Genomic DNA, 23899 nt, shown 5'->3' with positions numbered 1-23899 from the left:
TCTTTCCCGAGCTGCATGAGGAACTCACGCGGTCCTGGAAGTCCCCGTTGTCTTCCCGCGACCGTTCGGTGGCTTCCTCCGCCTTCTCCGTCCTCGATGGGGCGGCAGCTAAAGGGAACACTGGGATCCCTCCAGTTGAACGTTCTGTTGCGATGCAACTGTGTCCTCAGAGCGCTTCAACCTGGCGTGGTGATCCTAAGCACCCCTCCAAAGCCTGTCGGTTCACATCAACCTTGGTGTCGAAATCGCACAGAGCCGCGGGGCAGGCTGCCGCTTCGCTGCATGCCATGGCGATCCTCCAGGTCTACCAGGCCAGGATCCTCAAGGACATGCACGAGGGTGGAGTTGATCCGGGGCTCTTAAATGAGCTGCGTGCCGCCACCGACCTCGCTCTCCGGGCGACGAAGGTGACCGCACGCTCCCTGGGTCAAGTGTGGTCCAGGAGCGTCACTTATGGCTGAACCTGGCCGATATGCGGGACAACGAGCGGACCCGGTTCCTCGATGCCCCCATATCCCAGGCCGGCCTCTTCGGCGGGGCGGTTGAGGACTTCGCCCAACAGTTCTCAATCGCCCAGAAGCAGACTGAGGCTATAAAACACGTACTGCCCTGGCGGCCAGCTGCTGCCTCCACCCAGCCGCCGGCACAGTCGCCTCAGTCTGCTCCACGCCGAGGACGCCCTCCTAAGGCTCCCGCCCCTCCCACCCGGTCCAAGCAGCAGCCTTCACCCGGGCCGGGTCGCGGAGGAAGCCGTAGGAAGGCGTCCAAGTCCCCTCAGGCCGCCCCGCGCCCCGCTAAACGCCAGGCCAAGCGGCGCTCCTGAGACGGACGGCTCAGGGATGGGAAATTCTTTCGAGGAGATGGTAGCAGGACCACTCCTTCCCCCGGTGGAGGGCCGGGGGAGAATCCTTTGTTCAGCTGCTGGCCCCCGGGTCAGCAGCACCCTATGTTGGTCAAAGAAAGAATTAACACTCCCATCCCTGAGCCCACAGAGTCCGGTGATGACGGTGCGCGCCACCCACGGGACCCGCCACTCGCATCCCACTCTGTCGCCAGCCTCCTGGCAGAGCAGACCCCAGTGGAACGTGCGTCCTTCCCTGGTCTCCTCTGTCAGGACGCAGCTGTCAACCGTGCCCCCGCACCGGGACGCCCCACAGCCTCCCATGTCCGGGCCGGTGACGCTGCATCGCTGCAAGCCCACACCGGGTACGTCTGTACACCGTATGACCCCGCTGGTGCAGTTTCTGGATGTCTGGCTTCAGCTTCCAGGGCTGTCCCGCTGGGTCGAGCGGACCGTCAGGCGCGGCTACGCGATTCAGTTCGCGCAGGTTCCTCCCTGCTTCCGGGGAGTCCGTTCCACCATGATCGGGGCCAACGCCCCCGTCATGCGAGCGGAGATTGCCACCCTACTGGCGAAGGGTGCGATCGAACCTGTCCCTCCAGCCGAGATGAATTGCGGGTTTTACAGCCCGTACTTCATTGTACCCAAAAAGACCGGTGGGCTACGGCCAATCCTGGACCTGCGCGTCTTGAACCGTTACTTTCACCGGTTTCCGTTCAAGATGTTGACAGCGAAACGCCTTTTCGAATGCGTTCGTCCACACGATTGGTTTGCAGCGATCGACCTGAAGGACGCCTACTTCCATGTCTCCATTTTGCCTCGACACAGACCGTTCCTACGGTTTGCTTTCGAGGGGCGGGCATATCAGTACGCAGTTCTACCATTCGGGCTATCTCTGTCCCCTCGCGTCTTTACGAAGATTGCCGAGGCAGCCCTTGCGCCCCTTCGGCAGCACGGGGTTCGCATCCTGAACTACCTCGACGACTGGCTCATACTGGGTCACTCTCGAGAGCAGGTTTGCGGACACAGAGATTTGGTGCTCCATCACCTAGCCCGTCTGGGCCTTCGGGTCAACTGGGAGAAGAGCAAACTTTGCCCCGCGCAGAGGATCTCTTTTCTCGGTATGGATATCGACTCGGTCGCCATGTGCGCGCAGCTTTCGAGCGAGCGCGCGCAGTCTCTGCTGACTTCCCTTCGACAACTCGAGGGCAAGAGTGCGGTTCCACTGAAACTGTTTCAGAGGCTCCTGGGGCATATGGCATCTGCAGCCGCGGTAACGCCGCTCGGATTGCTTCATATGAGACCGCTTCAGCACTGGCTACGCGATCGAGTCCCGAGATGGGCATGGCGGTCTGGCACGCTCCGGGTACAAGTGACTCGGGCCTGCTTACAGACACTCACCCCGTGGTCGAACCTCAGTTTTCTACGGACCGGAGTGTCCTTAGAACGAGCTTCCAGGCATGTTGTTGTGACAACAGATGCATCATCCACGGGCTGGGGTGCCATGTGCAATGGACAAGCAGCCGCGGGCTCCTGGACAGGACCCCAGCGCCTTCTGCATGTCAATTGCCTCGAGTTACTGGCAGTACGGTTCGCCCTGCACCGCTTCCGAGCGTTGCTGAGGGGTCAACATGTGCTAGTCAGGACAGACAACACGGCCGTAGTAGCGTACATCAACCACCAGGGCGGTCTACGCTCCCACCGTATGTCTCAACTCGCCCGCCATCTCGTTTTGTGGAGTCAGAAGCGCCTGAGGTCCCTTCGTGCTGTCCACATCCCTGGAGACCTGAACTGTGCAGCCGACGAGCTCTCACGGTTTCAGCCTCTCCCCGGAGAGTGGAGACTCCACCCCCAGACGGTCCAGCTGATATGGGAACGGTTCGGCGACGCACAGGTAGATCTGTTTGCCTCCCAGGATTCTTCCCATTGCTCCCTGTATTATTCCCTGACCGAGGGCACCCTCGGCACGGATGCACTGGCGCACAGCTGGCCGTCAGGGCTACGCAAGTATGCGTTTCCCCCAGTGAGCCTTCTTGCACAGGTACTGTGCAAGATCAGGGAGGACAAGGAGCAGGTCATTTTGGTCGCCCCGCTTTGGCACGGCCAGACCTGGTTCCCAGAACTCTTACTCCTTGCGACAGCCCCTCCCTGGCCTATTCCTCTGATACCGGACCTCCTTACTCAGAGACGGGGCACCTTTTGGCACCCGCGTCCAGCGCTCTGGAAGCTCCATGTGTGGCTTCTGGACGGGACACGGTAGGTTTGAGTAGCCTTCCACCTGCGGTGGTCGCTACCATCACTTCCGCTAGAGCTGAGTCTACACGACGTCTCTATGCGTTGAAGTGGAACCTCTTCATCACATGGTGCTCTTCCCGCCAAGAAGACCCCTGGAAATGCCCGATCGGGTCCGTGCTATCGTTTCTCCAGGAGGGGGTGGAGCGAAGGCTGTCTCCCTCCACCCTTAAAGTATATGTGGCCGCAATATCTGCCTACCACGATCTCCTGGGGGACAAAAAGGTAAGTCAGCACGACCTGATCATCAGGTTCCTGAGGGGGGCGAGGAGACTGAATCCTCCTCGCTCTCCTCTCGTTCCCTCTTGGGACCTCTCAGTAGTCTTAAGTGCTCTGCAGAGGCCTCCCTTTGAGCCTTTGCGGTCGGCTGAGATTAAGTTCTTGTCTATGAAGACGGCTCTGCTGACCGCATTGGCCTCACTTAAGAGGGTCGGGGACCTGCAAGCATTTTCGGTTGACGAAGCGTGCCTTGAGTTCGGGCCGGCTAACTCTCACGTGATCCTGAGACCCCGGCCCGGATATGTGCCCAAGGTTCCTACCACTCCGTTCCGAGATCAGGTGGTGAACCTGCAAGCGCTGCCTTTGGAGGAGGCAGACCCAGCCTTGGCATTGCTCTGTCCAGTACGCGCTCTCCGCGCCTACGTAGACATGACGCAGTGTTTCAGGACCTCAGACCAGCTCTTTGTCTGTTATGGTGGAGAGCGGAAGGGAAGTGCTCTCTCAAAGCAGAGGTTGTCTCACTGGATAGTGGACACCATTGTTTTGGCGTACCAGCAGCAAGGCCGACCATGTCCCCTTGGTGTGAGGGCACACTCCACCCGGAGTGTGGCCTCCTCTTGGGCTCTAGCGCATGGCGCCTCGCTAACAGACATCTGCAGAGCTGCAGGCTGGGCGACACCCAACACATTCGCCAGATTCTACAATCTCCGAGTGGAGCCAGTGTCCGACTATGTACTCGCCCCTACGGGTGGCCGGTAATGGACCAGGCTCAGGTGTCTTCGCTTGCTCGCCATTCCACTCCCAGGACTGGATACGTGCGATATTTTCCTCAGGTGAGCTCCCCGAGAGCCCTGAGCTCCTCCAGCACTGCTCACGCCGACATCAGTTCAGTCTGCCCTTTCGAGCCCAGACCCTCATGTCCGGCCAGGTGCTCCGTGTGCATGGTTCCCCTCCGGCGACCCCCACACGAGTATTTCCACCGTAAGCCTCCTCAGCGAGCAGGTGTCTTTCCCTTGGCAAGTCCCTGCCACCCCTAGGGTTAAAAATCCACCTTCGGCTGGTACCCTAGAGATCTTCCATATGCAGCCCTTAGCGGGTCATATGTGTATTCTCTAAGTCCTCCCTACGGTAGGCATCTTGGCATTCCCTCACTGGGATATGCTTCCCAGTGTACCTTGGTAATCCTGTGTTAAGTGGGAGTCCTACGGCCTTAAGTGGCGGGTCTCACACTTACGCAGGGCACTGGATGACAGCCGAGTGGCGTTGTTGTATAGGATCCCCCATTCGTTAGTCACTAACGTACGTCGTAGTGACTGAACGAAAGGGAACGTCTCGGTTACGTATGTAACCCTCGTTCCCTGAGGAGGGAACGGAGACGTACGTTTCCTTTGCCACGTCAGCTGTGCTGCCTGGAACGCGGAGTTCAGTCTTGGCTCCTGCAGCAGTAACATAATGCGATGTTGCCAGCGTACTTCCTGATATACCCACGAGGTGGGGCGGAGTTACGCATGCAAATTCCGCATGCCCATGGCATTGGCACTGCCATTGGGCGCTGTTGAATACGAAGAAGATGATTGGCTTCTAAGCGAAACCCCCATTCGTTAGTCACTAACGTACGTCTCCGTTCCCTCCTCAGGGAACGAGGGTTACATACGTAACCGAGACGTTTCTTTACAAAGTGACATCGCCAACTACTGGCCTGACATGCACAATACAGCGTTTCTAATCGTTTTGGCGGATCCGCGTGAGCGGAGATTGTTTTAACAACTTTGTGGTATGCGAAAAACGCAACGGAGAAACTATTCCGTTTTTAGTAGATTGTTGGAGACGTACCCTTGAAAAGTCTCTGAAAAGTTAAAAGTTATTGTATATAAACACACATACAGTATAAACCATTTTTAAAGTTTGGGGTCGAAAGAAGGTTCGAAAGAAGTCGCATACTCACCACATAGAGTAAAACAAATATTATTACACTTTAAATGAACTATTTTCTATTTCAATATATTTTAATATGTCATTTATTCTTGTCCTCTCCTTGAACTGTCACCTTATCATGGTGGAGAGGTTTGAGTACCCGAATGATCCTGGGAGCTATGTTGTCTGGGGCTATATGCCCCTGGTAGGGTCTCCCAAGGCAAACAGGTCCTTGGTGACGGGCCAGACCAAGAACAGTTCACAAACCCTTATGTTGACAATCACACCAAGGACCGTGACGTCGCCCGGCATGGCGCAGCCGGGGCCCCACCCTGGAACCAGGCCCGGAGTTGGGGCTCGTATGCGAGTGCCTGGTGGCCGGGCCTCCCCCCATGGGGTCCGGCCGGGCTCAGCCCGAAGGAGTGACGTGGGGCCGCCCTCCTGTGGGCTCACCACCTGCAGGAGGGAGCGTAAGGGGCCAGTGCATAGTGAATCAGGCGACAGTCGAGGGCGAGGCCCCCGACGACCCGATCTCTGGACACGGAATCTGGCTTTAGGGACGTGGAATGTCACCTCGTTCGCGGGGAAGGAGCCTGAGCTTGTGCGGGAGGTCGAGAGGTACCGACTAGAGATAGTCGGGCTCACCTCCACGCACAGCTTGGGCTCTGGAACCATTTTTCTTGAGAGAGGCTGGACTCTCTACCACTCTGGAGTTGCCCATGGTGAGAGGCGGAGGGCTGGAGTGGGTTTGCTTATAGCCCCCCAGCTCAGCCGCCATGTGTTGGAGTTCACCCCGGTGAACGAGAGGGTCGCTTCCCTGTGCCTTCGAGTTGGGGATAGGTCTCTCACTGTCGTTTGTGCCTACGGCCCAAATGGCAGTGCGGAGTACCCGGCCCTCTTGGAGTCTCTGGGAGGGGTGCTGGAAAGTTCTCCGACTGGAGACTCCGTCGTTCTACTGGGGGACTTCAACGCCCACGTGGGCAGTGACAGTGACACCTGGAGGGGCGTGATTGGGAGGAACGGCCCCCCTGATCTGAACCCGAGCGGTGTTCTGTTATTGAATTTCTGTGCTAGCCACGGTTTGTCCATAATGAACACCATGTTCAAGCATAAGGGTGTCCATCAGTGCACGTGGCACCAGGACACCCTAGGCCGGAGGTCAATGATCGACCGGCAGGCGAAGCAGACTGCAGCCCGGGTAGTCGTGGAGGCAAAAAATCAGGCCTGGGAGGAGTTTGGTGAGGCCATGGAGAAAGACTATCGGTCGGCCTCGAAGAGATTCTGGCAAACCGTTCGACGCCTCAGGAGGGGGAAGCAGTGCCCCTGGGGCTGGGGACTCAGAGGTGGACTCGTCCATCACCCGGGCTGAAGTCATCGAGGTGGTTAAAAAGCTCCTCGGTGGCAAGGCACCGGGGTTGGATGAGATCCGCCCTGAGTACCTCAAGTCTCTGGATGTTGTGGGGCTGTCTTGGCTGACACGCCTCTGCAACATTGCATGGGGGTTAGGGACAGTACCTCAGGACTGGCAGACCGGGGTGGTGGTCCCTCTTTTCAAGAAGGGGGACCGGAGAGTGTGTTCCAACTATAGGGGGATCACACTTCTCAGCCTCCCCGGGAAAGTCTATGCCAGGGTACTGGAGAGGAGAATTCGGCCGATAGTGGAACCTCGGATTCAGGAGGAACAGTGTGGTTTTCGTCCCGGTCGTGGAACACTGGACCAGCTCTATACCCTTTCCAGGGTGCTGGGGGGTTCATGGGAGTTTGCCCAACCAGTCCACATGTGTTTTGTGGATTTGGAGAAGGCATTCGACTGTGTTCCTCGTGGCATCCTGTGGAGGGTACTCTGGGAGTATGGGGTCGGCGGCCCCCTGCTTAGGGCTGTTCGGTCCCTGTACGACCAGAGCAGGAGCTTGGTCCGCATTACCGGCAGTAAGTCAGACTTGTTCCCGGTGCATGTTGGACTCAGTTGGGCAGTGCTGCCCTTTGTCACCGGTTCTGTTCATAATTTTTATGGACAGAACTTCTAGGCGCAGCCAAGGGCCGGAGAGTGTCCGGTTTGGGGACCACGCGATTTCGTCACTGCTTTTTGTGGATGATGTTGTCGTGTTGGCCTCCTCGAGCCAGGACCTTCAGCGTGCACTGGGACGGTTTGCGGCCGAGTGTGAAGCGGCTGGGATGAGAATCAGCACCTCCAAGTCCGACGCCATGGTTCTCAGTCGGAAAAGGGTGGCTTGCCCGCTTCAGGTGGGTGGAGAGTTCCTGCCTCAAGTGGAGGAGTTCAGGTATCTTGGGGTCTTGTTCACGAGTGGGGGAAGGATGGAACGGGAGATTGACAGACGGATCGGTGCAGCTTCTGCAGTAATGCGGTCGATGTACCGGTCTGTCGTGGTAAAGAAGGAGCTGAGCTGCAAGGCAAAGCTCTCGATTAACCGGTCAATCTACGTTCCTACTCTCACCTATGGTCATGAGCTGTGGGTCATGACCGTAAGGACAAGATCCCGGATACAGGCGGCCGAAATTAGCTTTCTACGTAGGGTGGCTGGGCGCTCCCTTAGAGATAGGGTGAGAAGCTCGGTCACTCGGGAGGAGCTCAGAGTAGAGCCGTTGCTCCTCCACATCGAGAGGAGCCAGCTGAGGTGGCTCGGGCATCTATTTCGGATGCCTCCTGGACACCTTCCCAGGGAGGTGTTCCAGGCATGTCCCACCGGGGGGAGGCCCCAGGGAAGTCCTAGGACACGCTGGAGGGACTATGTCTCCCGGCTGGCCTGGGAACGCCTCGGGGTTCCCCCGGAAGAGCTGGATGAAGTGGCTGGGGAGAGGGAAGTCTGGGCGTCTCTGTTTAGACTGTTGCCCCCGCGACCCGGCCCCGGATAAGCGGAAGATGATGGATGGATGGATGGATTAATTCTTGTGATGGCAAAGTTTAATTTTCAGAATCATTACTCCAGTCTTCAGTGTCACATGATCCTTCAGAAATCATTCTAATATGCTGATTTGGTGCTCAAGAAATATTTCTTATTATTATCAATGTTGACAACAGTTGTGCTGCTTGATATTTTTGTGAAAACAGTGACAGTTTAAAAAAAAATGTTTTAATTGTTTTATTTTTGATGTTAACATGACATCTATTGCAGGGGTCTTTGATGGGACGTCAATGGCTAATTAATAATTATATTTTACTAATATTTAATTTTTCAAAATGTACCATCATTTTGAAAAAAAGATAATGCGAAATAAACAGAAATATAATATTAAGTCACAAGTTGAGCTAAATTTCAGCTAAAGTGCTTCACTCTTCCTCCCACAAAATGTATTTTGTAAAGTAAAATGAAAGGGTAAAGTATTAAAACTAAAATGTAATGTGCCAATATTTCTCATCCATAATTATTATTGTAATGATTTTGTAATGCGAGTATCATAGTGTAAAGCTGAAAATGCAACCCTCAATTCTATACAAATATGTTATCAAGTCTTTGGCCTGCAAAAAAAAAGTTAGAAATGATCATGTTACTGTAATCTTAGGCTGTGTGCATTATCATAAGAATGATCTTTATAAAACCCATTTAGAAACATGCTAATTCCATACAGCTTTTTACAAGACACTTAAAAATGACATAATTGGCTAGAACACGCTCTGTAACTTTTAAAGTGAAAAACTCTGTTTAGCCACAAGAGCTGGTAGAATATTCAGCAACAAGGCTTTCCACGTTTCCAGTTGTTTTTCTCCTCATGGTTTCAGACTGTTTTAAGCGAGTTCTGCCATCACAAAGGCAATTACCCACACACTCGTTTTGCATAAGTATATATGACATCATTGTGGCTCTTGATCAAAACAAAAGCACATGGTTGTTACTGTGGAATATTCATCGTTCAGAAATTTTATAACCTGCGTAAAACAACACAGGCATTTTAAATACACCACTATTTATTTGCCCGTCTTTTATTTGTGCATTTCTATTATTTGTGTGTGTTTTCCACCCCAGGCCAATTAATTACTTCATTGATGTTTTGACCTTTTTGATTTTTGTTACTAAGGCCAGTACTCTGAACCTCAGTGGTTTGCCATCTCTCGTCCTAACAAAATGCTTGTCGTTTTATGCGCCAATATAATGGGTGGACCCATATGATTTGCTTTGTTACAATGATGTTTTGAGGAATTATTCACCATTTTATTACTTTTAAGTGGCTCTAGACAAACCATGATGTTTAGTTTGCATGAGTAGTCTCCTTTTTTGTGTGTAGTGCAAAGCATGTGGCAGTTTAAGTCTTTTAAGTCCTATTTTGCTGCTGTTCATTATTAAGGAAACATCTTTTTTATTTAATATATTTAAAATTATAAATATTAAACTGTTTTTCATTTTGTAATATATTTTTGTAATAATAATAATAATAATAATAATAATATTTAATAGCATTTCCTGCATTTGATGGCAGAACTATATTAGCTAAGTCGCTGGCTATATATATATATATATATATATATATATATATATATATATATATATATATATATATATATATATATATATATATATATATATATATATATATATATATATATATATATATATATATATATATATATATATATATATATATTTGTCTTGTCCTTTTATCTGCCTTGTAGAAAGTTGATTAGTTTTCTCATGTTTCTGTCACATGATAACTTTGCTTGATTAAGGATATGACTAAATATTGTGTGTGTTTTTTAAAATTAATAATAAGGGCAACAAAACACCACTAAAGGAAGGTTTGATTTGAATGTGGTCTGGTATGTTTAGCTAGTAGCCTACATTTTGTTCAACTCTGGGATTTAAATATGTTGGAAAATGTAGTGTTTTTTCAAATGCTTGATGATCTAATTCTTGTTTTCCCGCGGAAGTGTAAGTCAAAAATTATCTCAGAGGATGTTTCTGAAGGAAAAATAATTATTGGTTCTCAGATTAACCCCCTCTGAAATGTAGTACCCTGTTAATATTATTATATCCAAATTAATAGTAAACATTCGGTTCGCTTAATTGTTTTAACATCCCTGCTTATTCCAGTGTTTCGTATGCTATAAAAGGATTCAGAGTTACACTTTTAAGTCTTTTTTGTGAGGGGCTGCTACAGATTCTGTCCTTGTGCAGCATGTGCAAATATGGAGCGAGAAGCGAAGTGAGGTTTTTGTCTGAAAGCTACAGCCTTGATGCCCACATGAAGTATTTTAGCGCTGCATTTTTGCCACTTTGTTCATTATCAGACTGATGATTGGCAAAGCAGAAAAGGTGTCAGAAAACAGATCTCTTTGCTTCTGTTTCCATAGAGACTTCTCTAATGGCCACGATCCAGCAAACCTTAACTGTCTATCACAGCCTTTCATTGTTTACATATTCTACACATTTGTTCCCTCAAACATTCCGGAGGTATGTCTGGAATGTGACGTTCTCCCAACCGAGGAACATTTGGGCGGCTTAGCGCTATAGCCGTGTGGTTTAAGTCCGCTCTCTACTCATGCGGAGAGCTTTGAGTTGAGCTTTCTGAATCCGTTCAGTAGCAGCCGGACTCACGTTTCGCTCGGTGTGACTGAAAAAGCTTCGTTTGTGAGAGAAACTTTGGACCTTTGGCTCAGTCAGAACCAGGTAGCACAAAAGCTTTCCAAGTAATAATGCAGGACAGTGTCCAAAAATGTACGTTAACAAGAAGTTTAAAGGTAAACTTCTCAGCGTTCAGGTTCAGCCAAGGTCAAATCAAATCCTCCGCACAACCGTGAAACACAAAGCCAAGAAATAAAACCAAAACAAATGAGGGAATGTTTTATTGCTACTCTTCAATTTAATAAGGAGCATGATTCAGGAATGAGAACATCCTGATAGCCTTCTCTCACTGATATCTTTTTGAATAGATGCTGAGATGAAGGTGGTCACATGTTTTATGGTCCTATCTTAGATTAAGGACATTGTTGTTATTGCTACCTATAAAAATGTCCCATTAGATTTCGGGCTGGTTAATGGTTTAAGAGGGAGAAATTCAATTTGATGGCACTGTGCGAAGTCGCGGCCTTGCACCCTGACATGGCTTTTATTCAGAGATGGACAGACCGGTCTCAGCACATTTTTTAAAACATGTCGTCCACCCTGCCTTGTGATGAATTTGACACCGCAGTAAAGGCTGTAAATATTTAATAACTGTTAGTTTCTGCCATTAAGATCTCAGACACTTGGAGTGGTTTAACAGGAGCAACGGGTTAATGCGTCCCATTGATTTCACAATGTACTTTACAAGCTTTTCCTGCTTGCCAGAGCAGTTATTATTTCAGATTGATCCCAGAAGTGGCACTGTTTTAGCAACCTATATAAATAATGGTGAGCAAACCTCTGCGCCGTGTCTAAAAGAGGGCATAACTGTCAAATTATTTATTATTATTACTAATTAACTTGCCGTTTTAAACTAATTGACTATATATAACAAATCATAAAATGTGATGGAATATTGCTGTAATCTTGGATTGACTTTCAGCATCGAGCGTGTCTAAATTCCAATCCAATATAACCCTCATGTCTTTCCAAAGTTTTCTAACTTTCTTTATTCCAAAGCACTGTTGCTATTGTTAACCAAAACTAAAAACTATTAAAAGTAATTTATTTTATGGAAAAGAACAGTTTGAACATCCTGCTAAACATCTCCTTTTGTTTTCCATGGAAGAAAGAAAGTCATACAGGTTTGGAAAAAGTGAGTGAATGATGAGAGAATTCTCATTTTTTGGAGAACTATCCCTTTAGAGATTACCAGTCTTAATGACCACTTATTAATATAATTATTTCTTTGATAACTGTTAAATGAGCTCAGTTAAAAAAAAAAAAAAATTAGCCTAGACAATCACTGGTATCTGTAGGCAGAAATCTGAACACATTTTTATCTTTTCCCTTTCTCTTGTGAAGTCTAAATGAGGTTCAGACTGACCATTTGAAAGGTATCTGCTATAATCCACTGCTAAAAATTATGTTTCCATGTTTGGTCAAAACTGCACCAGTTTCACTCTCAGCTGCTCTAAATCCTTCTGTTTCAGGTTAATGTCAGGTCAGGCTATGAGTTGGTCATCAGACTAATGGATAGGGTCTTGCATGAATATCTATTTTAAATCATTTCCCCCATGGTTTAAAAAAATAATTTCACAGGGAATTAAGATATTTCTCGATTTTTATTTTTATTTTAAAAAACTAAATTTGTCTGTGGATATTTACTTAATTGTGAGCATTACATTTTGTTTTATTTATTTTAGATTTGAAAGTTGTTCAGAGGTCCAGAGCTTTGTCCCCCTGGTAAAAAAAATAGTTTTGACATTATGTATTTCTTGTTTTAATGTCAATGACAGGTTGTTCGGGAGTCCAGAGGATTTGAACCCCTGGTGTCCATGTGAACATATGGATCCGATGTAAAGGCAGTGCCAAATTTGTCAGGGATGATTATTTAAACATAAAAGTGCAACAGAGATTTGGCCGGGCAGAATTTCAGTATGGCCTCTTTTGTAATTTTCAATGGCAGTATTGAAAATATTTTGTTTTGTATCATTTCTTTCCCATGCGGAATGTGCACGGATTACTTGAGAATGTGGCCCGATAGATTGAAGCGAGGAATCCGTATCCTCATCTGATTTGATTTGTTGCAGATGTTTGGGATGTTTTTAAGTGATCATAGTACTTCGATGTGGTTATGTTTGATTTGGAAATCAAAATGGTTTGTTTGGTTAGATATATCTGCACACATTCCCTGGACCTTTCTTATTTTTGACCACCCGTACTGCCTGTTTTATCTTTTGCAAAGTTCACAGTTAGCACAGTGCGTTTTGCTGTGAAAGTAAACTTGTGCGCTCAGTTTCAAGTCACACTTTGATATTTGACAAGTCACATTATTATTGCATGCTGAAACAGTCTTGAGAAAATTAAAAAATAAAAACCATGAAATTACTTGGAAGTGCGGAAGAAAGAACAGGGGATAATGTTAATTGTGTAATTTATATGTCAGGCACAGATGACTGAGATGGACTAATTACTACACTCAGACTTAATTACTTTAAAAGCAGAAGGTTGAGTGATGTTAACGGATGTTCCTCTTCGCTGGCACTAATTGGTTTGTGCAGTTACTTGTTGGATTTCATTTGCCCATACGATTCCCAATCAATATCTACAAATAATAGAGGACACTGTTGCTCAGTTATTGTACAGTCAGCCGGCCATTATCACAAAATGAATACTGCAGAGATAATTAGGATGTAGAAGAGGAACAGAGGACTAGTTTAACTAAAATAGTTTAACTTCTACTAAGACATGGGTGTCCAATACCGCTCCTGGAGGGTCACTGTCCTGCAGTGTTAAGCTCCAACCCCAATTAAACACACTTGAACCAGCTAATCATGGTCTTACTATGCATACTAGAAACTTCCAGGCAAATTTGTTGAGTCAATTTGGAGGTAAACCTCACTGGACTGTGGCCCACCAGACCAAGACAGACACCCCTGCACAAGACAAAATAAACAGTGTATTTCAACGTACAAAACAATTGGAAGAACAACACTGCAAGAATATTACTGATATAAATAATAAAGTCATATGAGGTCATTTTCACTACAATTGAGAAATGGCTCTAGATGGCAGCTGTTGCGTTTGTATGAAGCAAGAGTCCACGGTGTGATGCATAATATTTGAAAGTAGCACTGATTTCAGCTAGTGCAGTACAGTCACATTAGCAAGTGGGCAAGAAAAGGACTATTGGAACCACTACAGCAGAAATACACACAGACAATATAATCATCAGAGATGCACGCAACTAAATTTGGAAATAGGCAAGCTTTGTTTCCAAATTCCCCTAGTCCAGATATCCTGTCAATTTGACAGACTTTTATAAACCACGCATCAATGAAAGTGTTCAAACAACAATATATAACATACATGCCTAGTTCTGTCATGAAACACTAGATGGCGCAGGCTGATAATAATTACAATGTTAACTCCTTGGCACAAGCTGATTGGTTCATGTCACATGATCTGCAGCCAATGAGCTTGCAGCTCAACATTTAAATGGCTGGTTACCATTCACTATAGCAGTTTGTGGCACGCTTTTTTTAGAGTTGGTCTAAAACCCTCTAGCTCTACCTGTATAGATCTGCTATGGGTAATTGATATATGCTATTTGTGCAGCAGCAGTATGTCTTGCATGCTCACTGCAGCATATTAGTGTATGTATTGGCTGTAGCAAGTTCCTGTTCTTGCTCTGTAGCAGCAGCAGCAATAATAATTATCAGCAAATCAAATCTATTCCTCCAAGACAAAATACATTAACATTGTCATATCCAATACCATGCAAAAAAAATATAGAAATATATATACACTATAAGTTTTGGGACGCCTGCCTTTAAATGCACACATGAAGGCTTTCCACAAGATTTAGGGGTGTGTTTATGGGAATTTCTGACCATTCTTCTAGAAATGCATTTGTGAGGTCAGGCACTGATGTTGGGTGTTCTATCGGGTTGAGGTCAGGACTCTGTGCAGGTCAAGTTCCTCCACACTAAACTCGCTCATCCATGTCTTTCTGGGCCTTGCTTTTAGCAATGGTGCTCAGTCATGTAGGAACAGGAAGGGGCCATCCCCACACTGTTCCCACAAAGATGGATGCATGAAATTGTCCAAAATGTCTTGTTATGCGGAAGCATTAAGAGTTCCTTTCACTGGAACTAAGGGGTCAAGCGCAATGCCTGAAAAACAACCCCACACCATAATGCCCCCTCCACCAAACTTTACACGTGGCACAATGCAGTCAGGCAAGTACCGTTCTCCTGGCAACCGCCAAACCCAGACTCGTCCATCGGATTGCCAGACAGAAAAGTGTGATTCATCACTCCAGAGAACACGTCTCCACTGCTCAGCCATGGAAACCCATTCCATGAAGCTCTCTATGCACTTTTCTTGTGCTAATCTGCCACATGAAGTTTGGAGGTCCGTAGCTATTGACTCTGCAGAAAGTTGGTGACTTCTGCGCACTGTGCGCCGACCCCGCTCTGTGAATTTTATGTGGCCTACCACTTCGTGGCTGAGTTGCTGTTGTTCCCAAATACTTACACTTTGTTATAATATCACTAACAGTTGACCGTAGAATATTTAGTATTGAGGAAATTGACGAATGGACTTATTGCAGAGGTGCTTGAATTCATTGAGGTCCTGAGAGTGACCCATTCTTTCACAAATGTTTGTAGAAGCAGTCTGCATGCGTAGGTGCTTGATTTTATAAACCTTTGACCACGGAAGTGATTGGAACACCTTAGTTCAATGATTTGGACGGGTATATAACAACTGCAAAGCTTCCAATCTGTTATCAGAATAATTTACACACTAAATCCAGCATAAACTCCGGCACAACCTACATATTTTTAAATGCTCAAGACAGACGTCACTACCTGAACCTCACAGCGATTGGCTGCTGACTGCATTTTTTTCCTTGATACCTGCATAAAGTCGAGAATTGCCCAACCTTTTGATGCTCTTGGTCACTGTCAATGCTTTTTCCTGTCCGCTTTCAATCCCACAATGCACCAATCAAACGTGAAGCTCAACCTCCATAGAAATTAACTAAACTTTGTACAGCGAAATCATCTCAATAGGAATCCATGCGATTGGAAATTTGAGGAACACGTTCCCCACAAGGATTTCACATCGGATTCAAGTTTCGCCACACTGACCAATTTAGCTAAAGCAGTTTGTTAGAGTGACCTCTGTGCATGCAGTGCTTAATGCATCATGGACCTTCTTTGTTCGCAAAATTTTTGAGAAGTTTTGCTAAGGTGAGGAAATATCAGATGGGGCGATGAACAATCTGAATCAAAAATTTCAGTGAGCTGCCTAAATACAAGTATATTTTTCTCCACTTGTCTTTTATCTTTTCTTCCCCATTTCTTTTCTTTCTTTATTTTCTCTTCTTCTCTGGGGATGTTGAAAGATTTTTTCGATAGCTTCTAGCTAAGGACAGAAACTAGATTAGGACAGGGATCAGTCAAAGAAGAAAGCTTCGAGACAGACAGGCTGCTCTTTTTTACAAAGTTTTCAAAGCTCAAAGCCTGCCTGCCGTGTTGTAGGAATCTGTTTTGGCATATGGGGAGAATTATTGGACATTAGGGGTATAATGTAGCTCATAAAGGGGGAAACTCATCTGAACTGGATTACTGATCTTATCAATCTCAGTCTTATTATAGAACAGCTCATGAGAACGGCATGAAAAAAAGGTTTCAAGACATGCCTGTTGTTGACCTAAAGGGTTCATTGTTTCTTTTGGGACATTAATAATAGTTAGTACTAAGTTTAAAGTACAAACCGCCACATTATTTAAGGGTTATTTTTAAATATAACTTCTTAAAGTTTGACCATCTTGTCAGCAATAACTAAAAAAGTCAATGTATGTCTAAAAAATTTCCCAGAACTGTATGCATTTGGAGACCTTAGCAATGTTCATACGTGGTATGCACATTATTTACAACTGACAAATAACAGTCCTGCTGCATAAAGTTTATGATTATATGAGTAAAAGTTAAGAAGGTTTTAATATTTGACAGTTGATTCAATAAGAATAATTTGATCAGAGTTCCCTCTGACATTCAGGGTTAATCTTATTTTCTTGGGCATCAGAAGCACACACACATTTACTTCCAATAAATCAGAATTCATTTACAAAGCAAATGTATCACTGAGGAAGAAGATTTCCACTCTACTCAAATTGATTTGCTTAATGCATTGTAGAACTTTGTACCAAACCATGTGATCATGAAATTATGTGTATTTTTAGATACGTATACAGGTTTCACATTATTCAGACGATATAGTGTACAGTGCATCCAGAAAGTCTTCACTTTTTCCACATTTTGTTATGTTACAGCCTTATTCGAAAATGGATTAAATTTATAATTGTTTTCCTCAATTCTACATATAATACCCCATAATGACAACATGAAAGAAGTTTTGCTTGAAAGCTTTGCAAATGTATTAAAAATAAAAACTGAAAAAAAATCACATGTACATACACTCACCTAAAAGATTATTAGGAACACCATACTAATACTGTGTTTGACCCCCTTTCGCCTTCAGAACTGCCTTAATTCTACGTGGCATTGATTCAACAAGGTGCTGAAAGCATTCTTTAGAAATGTTGGCCCATATTGATAGGATAGCATCTTGCAGTTGATGGAGATTTGTGGGATGCACATCCAGGGCACGAAGCTCCCCTTCCCCCACATCCCAAAGATGCTCTATTGGGTTGAGATCTGGTGACTGTGGGGGCCATTTTAGCACAGTGAACTCATTGTCATGTTCAAGAAACCAATTTGAAATGATTCGAGCTTTGTGACATGGTGCATTATCCTGCTGGAAGTAGCCATCAGAGGATGGGTACATGGTGGTCATAAAGGGATGGACATGGTCAGAAACAATGCTCAGGTAGGCCGTGGCATTTAAACGATGCCCAATTGGCACTAAGGGGCCTAAAGTGTGCCAAGAAAACATCCCCCACACCATTACACCACCACCACCAGCCTGCACAGTGGTAACAAGGCATGATGGATCCATGTTCTCATTCTGTTTACGCCAAATTCTGACTCTACCATCTGAATGTCTCAACAGAAATCGAGATTCATCAGACCAGGCAACATTTTTCCAGTCTTCAACTGTCCAATTTTGGTGAGCTTGTGCAAATTTTAGCCTCTTTTTCCTATTTGTAGTGGAGATGAGTGGTACCCAGTGGGGTCTTCTGCTGTTGTAGCCCATCCGCCTCAAGGTTGTGCGTGTTGTGGCTTCACAAATGCTTTACTGCATACCTCGGTTGTAACGAGAGATTATTTCAGTCAAAGTTGCTCTTCTATCAGCTTGAATCAGTCGGCCCATTCTCCTTTGACCTCTAGCATCAACAAGGCATTTTCGCTCACAGGACTGCTGCATGCTGGATGTTTTTCCCTTTTCACACCATTCTTTGTAAACCCTAGAAATGGTTGTGCATGAAAATCCCAGTAACTGAGCAGATTGTGAAATACTCTGACCGGCCCGCCTGGCACCAACAACCATGCCACGCTCAAAATTGCTTAAATCACCTTTCTTTCCCATTCTGACATTCAGTTTGGAGTTCAGGAGATTGTCTTGACCAGGACCACACCCCTAAATGCATTGAAGCAACTGCCATGTGATTGGTTGATTAGATAATTGCATTAATGAGAAATGCAGCAATGTACAGAGACATCCTTGATGAAAACCTGTTCCAGAGCACTCTGGACCTCAGACTGGGGCAAAGGTTCATCTTCCAACAGGACAACGACCCTAAGCACACAGCCAAGATAACAAAGGAGTGGCTATGGGACAACTTTCCTTGAATTTCCTTGAGTGGCCCAGCCAGCGTCCAGACTTGAACCCGACTGGACATCACTTTTATGGAATTTTATGGTGCATTTTTGTCCTTATTGGAACGGATGTGTTCACTTTATGAACTGTCTTTGTATGAAAATGACCTATGTCAAATTATTGATTTGTCTTATTGTTTTCCATGAAATTAAATCGCATTGGAACACATGGGTGAGTAAATCACTTTTGGGTGAACTATCCCTTTAACAAAATTTGCATTGACTTATGTTATAAACTGAGAGGTCAAATATCGGAGGTGCCATTTTAAGAAGGAAGCAAAGCCAGTTGGAGGTGAGAAAGTGATGAGGAACTTAGTGAGTTTGTGGCTTGTGTGACAGTCAGGCTGAGAATTCCTCAGTCTTACCCTGCCGACCCTCAGCCAAGATTCGCTCGAGTGAAACTCACGAGTCAATCACTCTATACTCCCCTAGCATACTTGACCCCAAGACACATTCTTTCAGCTGTTTTGCTCCACCAAACAGCTGTTGTTGTGCTGTATCATGGTTAAATGAACAACATGCTGAGGTCTGAAACGTTTTTTTTGTAGAGTGCTCTGCTTAAATGCACGATAATGTGGATGTGCAGAGTGCAAAGTTTCATCCTGGGAAGATCTACAGTGAGCTCAGGTTCACCGAAACCTGCTGTAGTCATGATATAATGCAGATCAAGTGCTAGTTTTAGAGTTTCTGTCCCACATTCTGCTCCTCCATGATGATAGGTTTTTTTTTTTGTAATCACTAAGCTCCAGCTACAGTCATTCAAATAGAGAGGTAGAAACAATTTGACAGTGGAAGAGATACATAATAAACTTTGCTAACTTGGTTTATGAATATAAGGTAATGAAACATTCGCACAGCAGTTGCAACCAGTGCCAGAAATTAACTTTTACCTTTTTAGTTAAAAAATCAAATTTTGATGTCTGCAAGGGCTTTCTGGGTGTCAATTTAGAAGATAGGTGGACAGCATACAACATACTTAAAGTCATGCTTATGGATAAAAGTAAAGAGAATTTTAATTGTATTCACATTAAATTGATCATATCGACACTTTTGACATTTATAGGGTTACAAAGAACTTAATAAATGCTGATTTAAAAAAAAAAGGATCCTGAAAAACAATTATGGTATTAAGCAACATTGGTTTTCAACATTGATAATAAGAAATGGTTCTTGAGCCGAAAATCAGCTTATTAGAATGATTTCGGAAGGATCATGTGATACAGAAGACACTGATGCACTGATGAAGTACTGATGCTGAAAATTCAGCTTTACCATCACAGTAATAAACTACATTTTAAAATGTATTAAAATAAAAAACAGTTCTTTTAAATTGTAATTACATTTCACAGTATTACTGTTTTACTGTATTTTTGATCAATCAGACTTGTTTGGTCAATAGACAAGAAAAAAAAAAGTCAGACCTCAAACTTTTTAACAGTATATGTGTTCCAGATTAGCAAAGGGTAAGACAAATCAAGGTAAATAAACCCCTGTTAGAAGTAAAAAAAACAAAAAAACAAAAAAAAACAAATTATATTAATAATCAGTCACAGATGTCATCTAAATGGCAACTCTAACACAAGCATTTTTCTTTTTGGCTCTTTTAATGGATTAATGGATGCACACCATAATTGTGCAAAAACTCTTCAACAAGGTTTAATTAGTTTTTAATGGATGTCTAAATTTGGTCAGAGTAACTTTGATTGACACACCTGGTTGGCGTGACATTTTTTATGAATCCATTAGGAGAGATCCTTTTTTGGAAACCATACTTTCTCTTAATCTAAAACCAATCTAAGAACAGCTAAAACGGATTGGACCCCAGATTGGATTCTAGTTTAGCTAAAGAACAACTTGGTAACACTTTATTTTAAGGTGACAAAGTTGCAATGTACTTAGTCAAATAAGTAATAGTAATTAACTACATGTTACTATAGAGTTAGGGTTAGTTACTCTTAATTATGCATAATTTAGTCATTACTATAGTACAACCCCAAATCAGAAAAAGTTGGGACAGTATGGATAATAAATTAATTTAAAAAAAAAAGAAGTGATTTCTAAATTTACTTTGACTTGTGTTTCATTGCTAACAATATGAACACAAAATATTTCATGTTTTGTCTGGTCAACTTCATGTCATTTGTAAATATGCATCCTTTCCTGTCATTCAGACCTGCAACACATTTTAAAAAAGGGGGACAGTAAAGCATTTACCACTTTGTAATGTTGCCATTCCTTTTCACAACACTTAAAAGACGTTTAGGGACTGAAGACACCAAGTGATGAAGTGTTTCAGGTGTAATTTTGTCCCATTCTTCCTGCAAACAAGTTTTGCGCTTCAAAATGCGCCACACATTCTCTATTGGAGACAGGTTGGGACTGCAGGCAGGCCAGTCAAGTACCCGTACCCTCTTCCTCCGCAGCCAGGACTTTGTAATGTGTGCAGAATGTGGTTTTGCATTGTCTTGTTGAAATATGCATGGACGTCCCTGGAAAAGATGTCTTCTTGAAGGCAGCATATTATGCTCCAAAATCTCTATGTACTTTTCAGCATTAATGGTGCCTTCACAGAAGTGCAAGTTACCTTTGCCAAGGGCACTGACACAACCCCATACCATGACAGACCCTGGCTTTTGGACTTGTTGCTGGTAACAGTCTGGATGATCCTTTTCTTCTTTGGTCCGGAGCACACGGCGTCCATTCCTCCCAAAAAAGACCTGAAATACTGATTCATCTGACCACAGTACACGTTTCCACTGTGTGATGGTCCATCCCAGATGCCTCCGAGCCCAGAGAAGTCGACGACGCTTCTGGACACTGTTAACATAGGGCTTCCTTTTGGCACAGTACAGTTTTAACTGGCATTTGTGGATGTAACTACATTTTGTGGTACATGACAATGTGGTGATATCGCTTATAGATGAATGACGATTCTTGATGCAGTGCCGCCTGAGGGATCGGAGATCACGGTTGTTCAGCTTAGGCTTGCGCCCTTGTCCTTTACGCACTGAAATTCCTTCAGATTCCTTGAATCTTTTAATTATGTTATTCACTGTTGAATGTGAAATATCCAAATCTCTTCCTATCTTTCTTTGAGGAACATTGTTTTTAAACATTTCAATAATTTTCTCACGTATTTGTTGGCAAACTGGCGATCCTCGGCCCATCTTTGCTCCTAAAGGATTAGACCTTTCTTGGATGCTGCTTTTTTACCAAATCATTATTACAATCACCTGTTGACATCACCTGTTTCAAATCACATCATTATGTAACCATTTTACCTCATTACTAGCCCTAAATTTCTCCTGTCTCAACTTTTTTTGAAATGTGTTGCAGGTCTGAATGACAGGAAAGGATGCATATTTACAAATTACATGAAGTTGACCTGACAAAACATGAAATATTTTGTGTTCATATTGTCTGCAATGAAATACAAGTCAAAGAAATCACTTCTTTTTTATTTTATTTGCGTTTTCCATACTGTCCCAACTTTTTCTAATTTGGGGTTGTACATGCAGTGCAACTACGTCACCTTAAAATAAAGTGTTACCCTTTTTTTACCCCTGAAGGGAAATTTAGAAATTGTTTTTCCAAAGTCAGTCCAAAAAAAGTCCATAAGGCTCTATATACGTACAAAGATTCTGTTGCGGAGGTTAGTTTGTTTCTGGTCTGATCTGTCTTTACTTTTGATTTGTATTTTTGTCTTTTCTCATTTTCCTGTTCACATCTGTTTTCATTCACTGTCCACTGACATTAGCAGAGTATACAATCTTTTTGCATTGAACTGCATTGTCTTCTTTTCCAACCAAGCAGAATATAAATGTATAAACATGTTTTTTTTCTGTTTCGCCTTCAGATTGTCATTTCTTCAAAGCCGAAGATACAGCGACAATTCCAACCGATTTCTGTCGAGTGAGCTGGAATCACAGGAGTCTGTTGGTGCATCATAGCCAAGAGTTCAAATGCCTAGAAATGCAGTTTGATGAGAACATGCAGGCAACAGCCTACGTTGGAAATGTGTCAAATCAAGAGACTTCATTGCAGCTTGCTTTTTGATGGGTTTTCGCTTTCAGTGATAAATCAATCAGATTGTTTATAGGCCTATTTCGCAAAATTTTCAGTGTGTGAGGATGATGTTAGCATGCAGGCATTTTATCAGACGAAAGCAAACAGATAATATGACCAGGAATGTTCAAGGAGATGGGTACAGTTTGAAAAAAAAAGGTAAAGGAAAAGAAAACTGCTTTATGAAGATCTCTTTCTTCATCCCATTGAACATTTTTCAAGCTATATGTGGTTGGCAGCAGCTTACTGCTCCATTTATGTTGTTATCATCTTTCAAATTAGGAGGAACACGTCTGCTTTGGCTGTAAAGGCCAACAATGACAAATATATAATGCTCAGCAGACAATTAAAAGCAGCCTGTCATTTAAGCATGTGTTATTCTAGCTTGCAGTGAACCTCAAATGCTCAAGGAGTTGATACTCCCTCTTTATTCATCAAGGTATCTATGTTGTACATGTAGTTTTGACTTCTGTGAAAAGAAGCAGTGGCTTGTCACTGTGTGACATTTGTACTTTTATTGTATCACTGTGTAATCAAACTGAATTTAATGTACAGTGTATCTGGATGATGAAGTTAAACTCTTGTCAAAGTTTCATAAAACTACATAACTATATTGTTACTTGTACTGCATCTGTTGGGCACTTCTCATCCATTACATAAATGCGGGTGTTTGATTGATGTGCCATTGTTCGTTCCATTGTGCTCCAGATGGCTTCATGGAGGTTTCTATGAGACAGCTAAATGGTGAAGTATTTTAATTGTGTAATGTTTCATATGGCCTTGAAAGCATTAGCTTGATCAGGCCATTACATTGTTTTGCCCAAATGAGCCAATTACATGTCGAGGCATCTAGGTGCCACTCAAAAATTCAAACTCAACTATCAAAGAGCTAAATTACTATCCATTTGCAAAACTAATGTGAAGATGATTTCAAATGTGACTTTTAAGGCACACCACAGATGTTTTATTCTCTGCATGTGACAATCAATCTTATGAAAAATAATAATGCTAAGATCTTTGAAGCACTGCTTTGACATCCACTCACAATATACTAAACCAGTTTGGGGTCAGTCATTTTTTTTAGTCTCTTATGCTCTCCAAGGCTACATTTATTGGAGTAAAAATACTATAAAAGTAGTAATATTACTGTCAGTAAAATA

The 23899-nt window shown here is 44.2% G+C and overlaps 1 protein-coding gene across 1 annotated transcript in view; it reads left to right on the top strand.

Moving 5' to 3' along the window:
- Positions 1-23615, top strand: part of LOC307137187 (5-hydroxytryptamine receptor 4) — a 35020-nt gene extending 11405 nt beyond the window's left edge. The window contains exon 8 of the mRNA XM_079834686.1: positions 22531-23615. Within this exon, the coding sequence (XP_079690812.1) occupies positions 22531-22624 (94 nt within the window). The 3' untranslated portion in view covers positions 22625-23615. The remainder of the gene's footprint in view (positions 1-22530) is intronic.
- The last annotated feature ends 284 nt before the right edge of the window (positions 23616-23899 follow it).

The sequence above is a fragment of the Gobio gobio genome (genome assembly GCF_949357685.1).
Source record: "Gobio gobio genome assembly, chromosome: 14".
NCBI lineage: Eukaryota > Metazoa > Chordata > Actinopteri > Cypriniformes > Gobionidae > Gobio > Gobio gobio.
Note: the sequence above shows the minus strand (reverse complement) of the source record. Positions and strands in the feature narration are given on the sequence as shown.